The 12,903-nt window shown below is 38.1% G+C and overlaps 1 protein-coding gene across 1 annotated transcript in view; it reads right to left on the reverse strand.

Moving 5' to 3' along the window:
- The window catches only part of LOC139725874 (Fanconi anemia group A protein homolog), a 49,892-nt gene that overhangs the window by 18,873 nt on the left and 18,116 nt on the right, over positions 1-12,903 (reverse strand). The window contains exon 16 of the mRNA XM_071636955.1: positions 71-202. Within this exon, the coding sequence (XP_071493056.1) occupies positions 71-202 (132 nt within the window). The remainder of the gene's footprint in view (positions 1-70; positions 203-12,903) is intronic.

A 12,903-nucleotide genomic window follows, 5' to 3' on the forward strand; every position in this document is an offset into this window, starting at 1 on the left:
ACACCTCATGACTCTTTGTTCTGCATACAAACATGTCTGGGTTTACAGTAAGTAAAGGCTGAGATACCACATGAAATAGATTTGTCTGACTTACATTCTCCTTCTCCTCTTGCTGTAACACATGTCTGCAGTCTCTGTAGTCCCACCTGTAGGGCTTCCTGTGGCTCCATACAGTCCTCCAAGGCATCTTCAGAGAATGCTCCTGGATGTAAGATGAACATCAAGACAGATGTGACTCTGTTGCAAGTGATTGACAAATTGCTCCGTATCGATGTAAATAAGCACCACTTATTCAGTGTTCAAGCAGTAGCCTTGATATTATCATGGCTACTACTAAAACTTTGAACAATCAATGTTTATATGTATGTATAAGATGAAGGGTAAGATGTGCCTTTAACCATGGAATAATCAAATCTTGCAACTTAACCCTTTATATGCCCAGGGGAACTTGCCAAGCTATTTCATCAGCCTCCAGTAAACCATCCAAACTTGAGCTAGTTATAAAGTTACCAAGCCCATTCAGGTGTAGCAGTGTGCTTAAAGGGACTGTACAGTACTGGTTGAGGTGGGGATTCCTGTTTTGAACATTCCTAAGTGAGATAATGAGAAACCTCTTATGAAAAATGAAGGAGCATGTAATTTTAAGAAGGATTCAATGTTTATTTGATGAAAATTGGTTTTCAAATTGCCGAGATATCCAAAAAATTGATAATAATAAAAGGCGACAGGCCACACCTTTTATTAGGATCTCTGTGTTTCACGTTGTTTTTGGATATCTCAGCCATTTCAAAACCAATTTTCATCAAATAAACTTTTGATACCCCTTAAAATTGCATGCTCTTTGACATCTCATAGAGTGGTTTCTGAATATCTCGCAAAACGTTAAAAGCTAAATCCTCACCTCGACCAGAACTGTACACACCCTTGAAGGGGCATGGTGGCACGTCAACAGGAATTACGGTGATTAGGTAATCTCTATTCACTGACTGTTCAGTTTCCAGACATTTGCACCAACATTGGCAAGCAAAGCACAGTCGTGGTTAGGGAAACTGCTATCAGGTTCTGTGCTGATGATGTCCTTCTTTGTCTTCAGGAAAGTTAACTGACGGATAAACTATGAACTACAGTCTTTCTCAACTGATTTTGTTTTAATCAGACAATGCCAATCTATATGAGATGCAACATTATTTGATATGCGGCAAAATAAACAGTATTAGTGTGGTCAAGCCACTGAACCAAAAGCAAGCACACATTTCGAAATAAAAGGATAGCCAGCATAAACAAATTCTACCCTCTACTCAGCCCCCCCCCACCCCCCCCCCCAAAGAAAACCACCTTAGCTAAAGTTGTACAAAGAGAGAAAAGTTGTTAATGTATCTCTTAGACACAACTTTAAAGTATATTACTTGTTAGCCTCAAATTTAATGTGGTTCACAATCTTTTGTGATACAGCTGACTCATCTTATATTGCTTTTTTTTTGTTGGTAAGGACAGTCCAAAATCAACTTCAGTTCTCCATCATCACTGTTAAAAAAAATAATACATTTGTAACAAAGAATAACAACAAACCTACTGTCATCATCACTGCACCGATAATGAACTTCGATGCTAAGCTACTGGCTTTCGAAGCAATGGACAGGTCATTCACAAAGAGATGTAACAACCTTATTTAATGGTATTAATGTTACGTAATATCCAGCACCAAACAGTCATTCTTTTTTTGTTTATTTTTGGCAATTGTTATGTATGGAGACTGATATGTAATGCAAGTAATTATATTACAGATGCATATATATATATATATATATATATATATATATATATATATATATATATATATGTATATAGGTAACAAAACTGCAACAAAGTTCATGCTGTGTTCACCAACGGTTTATTTCTTAACACAAATTTTCCAGCGTCTCGCCGCCCTTTCTCAAGTGTTGATATTGAGAGAACAATAACAAAATTAAGCCATGACAATATATTGCAACCGTGTTACCAAGGATGCGCGCTTTAACGCATCAATGCTAGGCATCCTAACACCCAGCGCGCATCCTGGCAACAGTGCAATGTTACGTCATAATGAAATGACAATGAGTACAAAGCATACATAAAAAAACTTGGCACGACTGATACAGAAGTAATTCCTCTGAAGACGCAGCTGCGGTGGTGATGTAAAAGCAGTGCGTTATTTCTTTCAAAATTCAACATACACATAAATTAACTTTAATTCTAGTGTATAAATAATCTTTACATAATCTGAAATTATCATGATTTATATAAACATTCAATTTTTTTTTAAATCAAACTGAATCGTCACTCTGTGATGGTTATTTTAAATATGTACAAGCAGTTTACTATTCCTTTCAAACTTCAGCATACACATACATTAACCAATTCTGGTGAATAGATAGTCTTTAAATAATCTGAGACTATAGCATGACTATGAAATATGTGAAAAATCCTTTTTTTCTCTTCTTTTGATTAAACAGATACGTCACAAAACGTCTCAGAGTGAAAACAAGACTGGTTCCAAGAAATGGTTAAAAAGAGAGCGTCAGCATTATATTACTCAAGCAATAAAATGATAAGACCTATTGCAGCGGGGTAAATGGGAGAACATACAACAGTAAGCGGCGCACCTACTTGTAAAAAGTGTAGTTCGTGAGCCATGATAGATCTACGTTCATGCCCTGTCCCTGGAAGCTCCTTGTGCGGATGATTGTTTTTAGTTCTTTCATGTGTCTTTCTTCAAAGGCTTCCATGTCCTTTTATAAAATGCAACATTGCAGATCTGTTAGTGTGTGATTTGTTTTGTTGAAATGTTGTGCGACTGGATATTAGTAGACCAGCCAAACCTCAAAAAAGGCTCTAGATAAGGATTCGACGGCATTTTTTGTTAATGCTCCGTTCTCATACTGAAAGTCTTGCAAAAATACTAAGGAATAGCGTACGGCCGGATGTCACGCGCGTTTTTGCCGAAAAATGTCATTTTTAGCTCAAAATTCAAAAGCATGTCAAAAATCACGATTTTTATTTTTTGCTTCCATTCAATTAATATTTGAAAGATCATGAGTTTCAATTGTCCCTTTTAATGAAATTGCAATTTAAATGTGTTTCTGTAGCATTTTAAAAAGTCATTTTGTACAGCCATATATGGGAGTCTCAAATAGATATATGTTGTTTTCTCGAAATAATATTTTTGGAATTACTACTGTTTCGTAAAGTTTGCATTTCCAAGCTAACTTAAATCTAATTCAATAGCAGTTTCCATTTTATGAAACTAGAGATGTTTCTTCAATTGAATATGCCTGTATTTTCTCAGGTTTTCTTGAAAAATAAGTTATTTTTGTCGCAATTCCGAACACCTACATAAAAAAAAAAAATCGTTTCTGAACATTTTCGAGTAACCCCTCGCTCTGCTCGCGCGCGGGATGGCAAGTGCGTGCGTTCGTTTTAGACTTGGGAGGCAGCTAGCTGTTTTGGCCGTGAACTTGGAGACACGGTTACAGAAACTAACTGTTAAAGATAATCAAGATACCTCAAAATGTAAGTAAATTAGTATGATTATCTGCTAAACTACATAAGGAATCCAATTTGATCTTTCAGTTAGACATCTCACGTGTATTTGTCCAGGATTTTCTACGTACTTTGTTAGTGTAACGTTATTAGGCCGAGATGGTCACCTTAAACATATAACGACTAACGTTAATGGATGGTATTTCGAACCGGTCCCACGTCTGACGAAATCAATCACCCTTGCCAGTATAAAAGAATACCGTTGTTAGACAGAAAACCAGTTATATCTAACGTTAACGTTACATTTCAACTGCTATTTCTACTAAAAATCTATTGCAGAGGTTAGAGTAACACCGTTAAACGCTAACGTTAGATCTAACATTAACAAGTTAGGCCTACGTATATAACTGTAGTGTAGGCCTGCAACAAGGCGAATGCGAATTAAACACTGGATAGTGGAACGTTATTAAACTGTAAACTTTACGCTTTTCGTTCAGGCTTTAGCTCGTCGCTTGTTGCAGTCGAATCGAGGCCTAACACTATTTAACAGTGAGAGATGGTCTAAGTCTATGTAACATTAGATTTTAACGTAAGTTGTAACGTTACAGTGCAATGTAGTTCTTGATCTATATAACCCTTGCCTTGGATTCAGTGTAGGTGGCAAAAGGGTCCTACTCGATTACTAACGGTCAATTGTTAGATCTAACACTAACGCTACCAGTGCCAGTTTGTTAGGCCTATATTGTCTAGCAAGGGGTCCACTAGACCTATCAAAGTATAGATGGTCTATGTCTACTATTTACTACGGTCTTGTAGAGTCTAACATTAGACAGTATGGTACTACACTAGGGATAGCCCGACCAGACGCTGTGTATAGTTAGTTATATTAGTACTAACGTTACAACTGCTAGAAATCTAGGCCTTATATAGGCCTAAACGCTACTGGTAGACAACTCTATCGTTGTGTGTAAGCCCTAGGTCTATTAAACAATGCAATGGTTAGATTTGTGTACAGCTTATTCTTTTCCACATGATGCATCTCCAAACGTTTGAAGCGGTGATAGTGTTGATCAAGGTCGGCGTAGGCTCTACCTTCTTCCTCTCTCCTTCCTTCTTCTCTTCTGGTCTAACACAGGTTAGAGTCGAGAAGTTAGGTTCTAACAGTGTTAGACCTAGACCAAAGTCAGTCTTTAATACCTAACGTTAAGGGCTCTAGGTCGAAACTCTACCGTTGAGATCTTGAGCATTGACTGTTAGATGTATCTATCTAACGCCACGGTTAGGCCTAGATCTACACTTACACTTGTTTTGCATATTATCTGAAAGCCTGAGAGGACAATTCTTCTTAAGTTCTTCTCTGTCTAGATGTAGATGGTAGATCTATAGATCTATAGTATAGTCACTGTGTTAGAGCTCTTCTCTTACATCAATCAATCCTAACAACTAGACACTAGCCCGTAGTTGACCAGTGCAGTAGACTTGGCCTAGTCTAGACCCTTGACCTAGAGAAGAGGCTACCTAACGGTAGTAGGCCTAGAGGAAGTTCTACAGACTCTGTTAGTCTCTAGACTGTAGATCTGTGTGTAGAACTAAATCAGGACCTAGATCTACATCTAAATGCAGTTTTACTGGCTTGATTTTCATCAGTTTGAGAGATTAAAGTTGGTTCTGAAAGACATCATTCAGATGCAGATCCAGAGAGTAGCACTATAGAGGCTGAGACCTTGTGGGTCTGCTAATGCAAGATTTTGTTTTTGATAATTACTAGTAGTCTAAAGATTTCTGGCTGTTTTCTAAAATCTTGGTCTTGGGAAACCTACTTTTATCTTAAAGTGTACCAGTTAGACTGAGGGTAATCTCTAGCTTTTACAAAGTTGTGTAGACTATTGTCTATTACTGAGTAGGCCTAGGCCATAGACCAATTTCATCTAGTAAAAATTTTACATTTTGATTTACTTATAAAGGTAACATTTACTGTCAATTATCTAGGGGAATAAGGAAAATTATGTCAATGCAAATATGTCTTTTCAAAACCATCTTATTTTCAGTATCATTCTTGCTTCTTGCAGTTTAAATTTCATTGTTAATTTATAATCCTCTACTTAGTAATTGTGACCCTGCACCTCAAAACAAACAAAAAGTCGCCAGACATGCATTTTTAGTTAAGACCATATTCTGAAAGAGCAGACTTTAAGCTTTAAAATGATGTATAACTCAAATCAAATGGACTCTCCTAACCTATCTAGATATTGGAAAGAAAGCACAAACTCAGGAAAAGTGTGAACTGAGAAAAGAGATACATGGTCTCGTCAGAGAATTTGACAGGAGCTTTTCTGACAACCCAAACTTTGTGCTGTGGTCCTCATACATGGAAATGGTTGAAGTACTGCTAGATTTCATCAGGAGTGAGAGGGATGGTAACTGGAATCTGCATCTAGAAACCTTCGAAGCAATGCTTCCCTGGCTAACAGTCTATGATCATACCAACTATGCAAGATGGGGTCCTGTTTATCTGTCGGACATGAGACTTCTCAGCAAAACTGCTCCTTCCATCCATGCCGAGTTTGCAGCAGGCAACTTTGTGGTGAAACGGTCTAAGAGGTGCTTCAATCAAGTCTCTGCAGACCATGCAACAGAGTGGATTAATTGCACATGCAAGATGCATAGTGGCATCATTGGCATTACGAGGAATGACCAGGCAAGGAACAAGTTTTGTGTCACATGGGCAGAGCGGTCCAGGATAACGCAAGATATGCGTTCTTTGTACAACCTAGCAGATGAGAAGGATGTCCCCGTCACCCGTGTTGATGGCCTTTCTTTGAGAAGAGAGCATGACATTGAAGATGTTGGCAAGCTGACAACACAGTTGGTAATGTTGGATGTGTTTGGTGCAAGAAATGCAGAAGTTGAAGGAGAATGCTGCAGAGGTGACTCGCCATCCTCTGTCAGGGAACAATGCTTAGTGTCACTTGCTACAAGGGATGTAGCAACTCCTGACGTAACGAGAGATCTGATGACAGCAGAGAAGCGTGGAAAACAACAGGTGATATCGTTTGTGAAGGAGCGATTGATTGAAGGCACAACTGGCTTTCATGCCACCATGAAGAAAAATCGTTCACATACCTTCGCCGATCTCTACAAGACTAAGATAACAACTACTCTTCAAACTCAAAAGACTATCAAAGCTGATCGAAAACTTATGCAGCGGTTGTTGAATGCTGTCACTGGAGGACGATCTTTGGAAATGGCCAGTGTTCTCGAGCATGAACTGTCACCCATTCCTTTGTCGTTGGCCAACATTGGTGGTGAACTTAATTCAACTCCCAAGGCAGAGCTTATCAGTGCCTTAATGGGTGAAGTTCATACACCATCAAATGTTCCGGATACCAACCTGAAGACATGTCTACTAATAGATGGTCATGCTCTCATCCAAAGCTTGGGGAAGCCACGTGGATGTCGAACATTTGGTGAATATGCCGATGTTTTCACAAACGTAGTGACACAGAACTTTGGGAAAGTTTCAACAAGGGTAGATGTAGTGTTCGATCGTTACATTGGTGGATCGTCAATCAAAGCGGCTACCAGGGAAAGGCGAGTGGGCAAGAAGAAGCCAATACGAAAACTCATCGATGGACCCCACACCTTACTTCCTCAGACATGGAATCAGTTCATTGCACTAGATGAAAACAAGGCGGATCTTGCAGCATTCCTGAGTACATCGATGATGGAAAGGTGTAAAACTTTACCAGAACAGTATGAGCTGGTAACAGGAGGTGGCTTCTCGAATGGAACAGAGGCACGGTCTTCCAGAAGGAACAGGATACCACTTCAGGCGAACCATGAAGAGGCTGACACCCGTTTGATACTCCATTCATTAGAAGCTGTCAGGAGAGGCTTTGAAAGGATCGTTGTTCAGTGTCGCGATACTGATGTGATGGTGCTTCTGATTCACTTTGTCTTGAATGAAGCCTTGGAAGTTTGGATGATCTCTGGAAATAGGCAGCAGAAGTGTTATCCACTTCATGAATTGTCAGAGACAATGTCTCAAAGTGCAAAAGAGTGTCTCATTGGGTTTCATGCTTTGACTGGCTGCGATACTACTTCTAGTTTTCGTGGTTATGGCAAGAAGTCATGCTGGAAAGTTTTCCTGGAAAATCCTCTTCTGGTGAAAGGGATTGGTCGTGACGGAGAACTTGAGCCAATTGAACAGTTTGTTTGTCAGTTGTATGGAACAAGTATCCAGGCCAATGTAAACTCAGCTAGGCTTCATCTCTTCGGTAAAGCAAAGAAAGGTCTCGAAATGCTACCGCCAACAAAAGATGCACTGCAACTACATGTTGAAAGAGCAAACTACCAGGCAAAAGTGTGGCTGCAGGCAGACAGAGAAGAAATTGTGATGCCATTCCCAGCATCCACCCCAGCTTGGAAATTGAAGTCAGGTCGCCTAGTTCCCATCTTCACATCCATACCACCAATTCCAGTTTCTTGCTTGGAACTAGTGTCATGCAGTTGTAAATCCAAGTGCAGCACAGCCAGATGCAGTTGTTTCAAGAATGACTTCAAGTGCACATTTGCCTGTGCATGTGAAGCAATAAATTGTTGTAACCCAGCATACTGAACATACATCTATATTGACTTTATCAATATAATCAGTGCAGTTGGGTTATTTGTCATTTTACAAACTGATTTGATGCATGTACAGAGATTTGTGCATGGTGAAGATTGGCAGAAACGAGTACAATTTTCAGCAATATGGAAGAAGTATCAATAGGTTTCTGAATACTTTTTCATCATTTAAGAACTTTGATTGGGTATTTTTTCCCCCTAAGTTTGATAATTGACATATGTCAGGTGTGCAGGGACCTAGGAATTCTATTTGTAGATTTTGGCAACTTTGAATTCAGAAAAGTATTCAAGGGACGCGCTACTCATGGATTTTCCAAGGGTAGTAGTTTATTTTATCACTATCAATTGAACATTCAGTGCAGAAATTTTAATAGCTCTACGAAACTCGTGACTAATATCAACCAAATTGAAAGTAGACTATTGAATATGTGCAATTGTGGCAGCTATTTCAATAGTGGTGTACTATTTTGAGCACTATATATCCAAACTCCAATGCATTTTGATAGTAATGAGAGTTATCAAATAGATGGATGGGATATATATTGGACAACTTCAATGAACAAAATGGAGAAGTTAAACTATTGCCTGTAGACAAGAATCTGCTTCTCTAAAACTTATGTAACTTTTGAGATGGTAGACAGTAAGCATAATGTGATTTGTAAATGTTAGAAACCCATATCTAAGGATTATTTTCATATTGTTGAAGACTGCTTATCTGCTCCTGGTTATTCGGAGCCCTCATGAATGTTTACTGGTGTACTTGAAAGTGAGATCATTTATCTACCTTTTCAATCTGATGTCAAACTTACTTCAATTGTACTGTCACACATTCCTTTGCAAATATTTTGAATTGAATTTGCCCTGAGAGAATGCAGTACATTGTATTTCCCAATAATAGGTATTGCAACCATACCAGAGGCAGATGTACAGCGCATCTTAAGATGATGACATTATGATACACGTAGTATGATTTATTCATGTATCCACTATGTCGTTGTTGTGTTATGCATAATGACGGAAACGTAGATCAGACTACTAATAAGTAATATTGTCAATTCAGCAAGTCTTTTTTTTATGTGTATGTGTGTAATGAAAAAAAGGGGGTCTTGAAGTGACCGCCAACAAAAGTTGCAGTACAATGTCATGTTGAAAGACCACACTGCCAGGCAAAAGTATGACTGCAGGCAGAAACAGTAGAATCGTGATGCCCTTGCCATCATCGACCTCAGCTAGGCAATTTACGTCTGTTCACCTGGCTTCAATCTGGTCATTCATACCATTCGAATCAACATTTTCATCTTGTAATTGTGTCAAGTAGATGCAGATCCAAATGCAGCACAGCCAGATGTAGTTGTTTCAAGAAGAACTTTAAGTGCCCATCTGCCTTTGCATATGATCCAGTTAATTCTTTTACCGAACCTACTGTATGGCTGTACATTAACTCCATCGACGTGGTTGATATACAATCAGCCCAGTCTGTTTTGTTGTCAAACTGATATGATGCAAGTAACATAGATTTGCATAACGTTGATATCGCCTGCTGCTATAGTGGTAAAGGTACGCTGATGAAAATCCATTCTCGGAAAAAAAAAAAAATATCGTCTCCCGTTCATTTTTTTTTATTGTGTATAGATTGACTTAGTGAACATTGTATGAGATTATGGTGATTGAGAGTTATGTCGTCAGGTGGCTGGGGAATTTTGAGAGTTCATGATCACTGAATTTTGTTGTTGTTGAAGATGTGACAATATAGAAAGAAAAGAAATTCGTATGTAATCAGAGAATTACACATATACATATATATGTATATCTATACATATATACACATATATATACATATATGTATATATGTACACATGTATATTTGTATATTTGTATATATATATATATATATATATGTATATATATATATATATACACATATATATATATATATATATATATATATATACATTCGTATCCTGGATGCATGATACATATAATTTTTTTATGTCATCGAATTCGTGTTCATTCCAAACAATGTTCATTTACTATTTCCAAAGTTTTTACACATTCAACCATCATACAAAAACTACTCATATCAAGTTAGTCTCCCACGGGAAGACAGATCAAAAATGAAATGTGAATTCAAGTACTTTATTTTATGACAGCTTACTGAAATAAAAGAAATCTTATGCCTATCCGTTGCATGTGCTTGCATGCCAGACCATGAATCCCCAAGCTTAGGGCCTACTCGGGGAAAGGGGTAAAGGATGAGAAATTTTGATATAATTTTTTCTCAATAAAAGGTAATTACACTATCAAGGTTTCCATGACAACCATTTCCAAACGTAGTAAACAATGCATATTTAACTTCTTTTGGTTTCATTGTGTAACTGACATTTCTTTTTAAAGAGAAATGTTTCAAATACTTGTGTACGTGTTAGAATTATGCCATTATTGTTTGAAATTTTCTGAGACTCCACATAATGACTAGTTGCTATGGTAACAGCACTACTGATTGCCCTCTATAATTTTTAGGGCAAAGAAACACATTTCATTAATATCAAGTTGTCACAAAGGAGCTGTTACAGCCAATTTTTCAACACATCCATTGACTTCGCTAATATATCACATAAATTACCATTTGTGCTTAAAATGTGTATAGGCGTATACGCTATAGGGATCCTACATTCAATTTTCTTTCAAAATGCGCGTCCGGTAAAAATACATCGTTCCTTTGAGGATAACACAAAACAAGTTATATTTAACCTCATCTCACAATTTCTTTGTTGCATGTGATTTCAGAACATATACAATATGTCCAGTAAATAAATACTTGTAAATAGTTCGATTTAGATAGTGTATAAAAACTTTGAAATATGAGTAGATTTCACAAATGATAATTTTGAGTAAATCACGATTTTATATTTCATCGTGCCATATATTTGTGTGTAATAATAAAAATTCAAATGCATATTAGTCATATTCTTAACTTCAAATTAAAGAAAAGACCTTTGTAATTTGAAAGGTACTTATTAATCATTACTTATTTCGACAAAAAATAAAAATCGTGATTTTTGACATTCTTTCAAATTTTGGGCTAAAAAAGGCATTTTTCGGCAAAAACGCGCGTGACATCCGGCCGTACGCTAAACTTCAGTATTTTTGCAAGACTTTCAGCTGGGAAACTTAGCATTAACAAATTTTGCCGTGCAAAGTAAAAAAAATCGTCTTGGCTGGCCTACTATATTGTGTTTGACTTCTGATTATGGTGCTTTTGTGGTTGTTGAATCGTTGTCTGAAGTTTGTTGTTTCTCCGATGTAGACAGCCAGGGGACATTGCTTGCATGTAAGGCTGTATACTACGTTCTTACTGTTGCAGTCCCCTGACGTCGGATGGAGGGTGTGGCCGGATCCAAGTTTGATATCTGTATCAGTGATTAGGTGAGCGCATATCTGACATCGTTTGTTTCCACATTTATGATTTCCAGTTGGTCTGATTGTTCTGTTGACTTGTGATTGTGTAAGCAAACTTTTCAAGTTGCATGGCTGTCGTTGTGCATGTAGGGGATGTGCTGTTAACTCGGGGGCTACCGATTGGACTTGTTTGAGCGTAGGCCATTCTTTCTTCACTTCCTTCATGAACTGTTGTGATGTGGGATGATATGTTGTTACAAAAACTTTGCGTGTGTGTGAGTCTTTGGGTTTGAGATTATCGTAATGTAGTAAGGATGAGCATCTTTTTGCTATCGCGCGGTCCCTCCCTGCTTGCACAATGTCTAACGGGTACCCCACTGCAACAAATTTTTGCCCCAGCTTCAAAGACGCATCCAGAAATTCCTTGTGATCAGAAATGATTCGTCTGTAGCGGAGCATTTGACTGTACACAATTGACCACTTAATATGATTAGGATGGAAGCTGTTGTACTTAAGATACGTCTGTCTGTCTGTAGGTTTGTGGTAAACAGACGTGTTCAGCTTCCCTCCTTCTTTGCGGATAGTCACATCAAGAAAGTGTACTTCTGACCTAGAGCTGTCCATAGTAAATTTGATGTCGGGGTGAACCATGTTGAGCTTGGAGTGGAACTCCGAGAGCTGTTCGTCAGTATGGGGCCAAATGAGAAAAATGTCGTCAATATAGCAGACGAACATGCTAGGTTTTAGAGTTTCTTTCGAGAGGAATTCTTCCTTGAGTACTGCCATAAAAATACTGGCATATGCTGGCGCAAATTTTGTACCCATGGCAGTACCCTGAGTTTGTAGAAAGTATTCATCATCAAATGTGAAGTAATTATGTTTCAAGATGAACTGGGCAAGACGACAAATGTCTTCTATGGGCATGTCAGAAGAAGGGTCGTGTTTGGTCAAAAATCTACGCAGTGCATTAACCCCATCGGAGTGAGGTATGTTTGTGTACAGACTGACGACATCCAAAGTGACTCGAGTGCAATTTAGAGGAAGCTGAATGTTGTCGAGTCTATTAAGAAAATCATTGGTATCTTTTACATAGCTCTCGATGTTATGTAAGACCGCTTGTAGATACTTATCAATGAAAGCTGACATCGGTTCAGTAAGTGAACCTACACTGGAAACAATTGGCCGTCCAGGCGGAATGATCTTATGTTCTCTCGATAACTCAGTAATTTCGGAAGTTTCCAAATCTTCAGCATTTTTGTCAGTGGCATTTGCTACCATCGTCGGAAGTTTATGGATCTTAGGTAATGTGTAATATCTACTAGTTACCGGCTTACTTGGTACAAGTTGTTTCGCTTCTCT

This window comes from Diadema antillarum, unplaced genomic scaffold (assembly GCF_040938485.1).
Source record: "Diadema antillarum isolate AM-2024a unplaced genomic scaffold, OU_Dant_1.0 scf00000017, whole genome shotgun sequence".
NCBI classification, from domain to species: Eukaryota; Metazoa; Echinodermata; class Echinoidea; order Diadematoida; family Diadematidae; genus Diadema; species Diadema antillarum.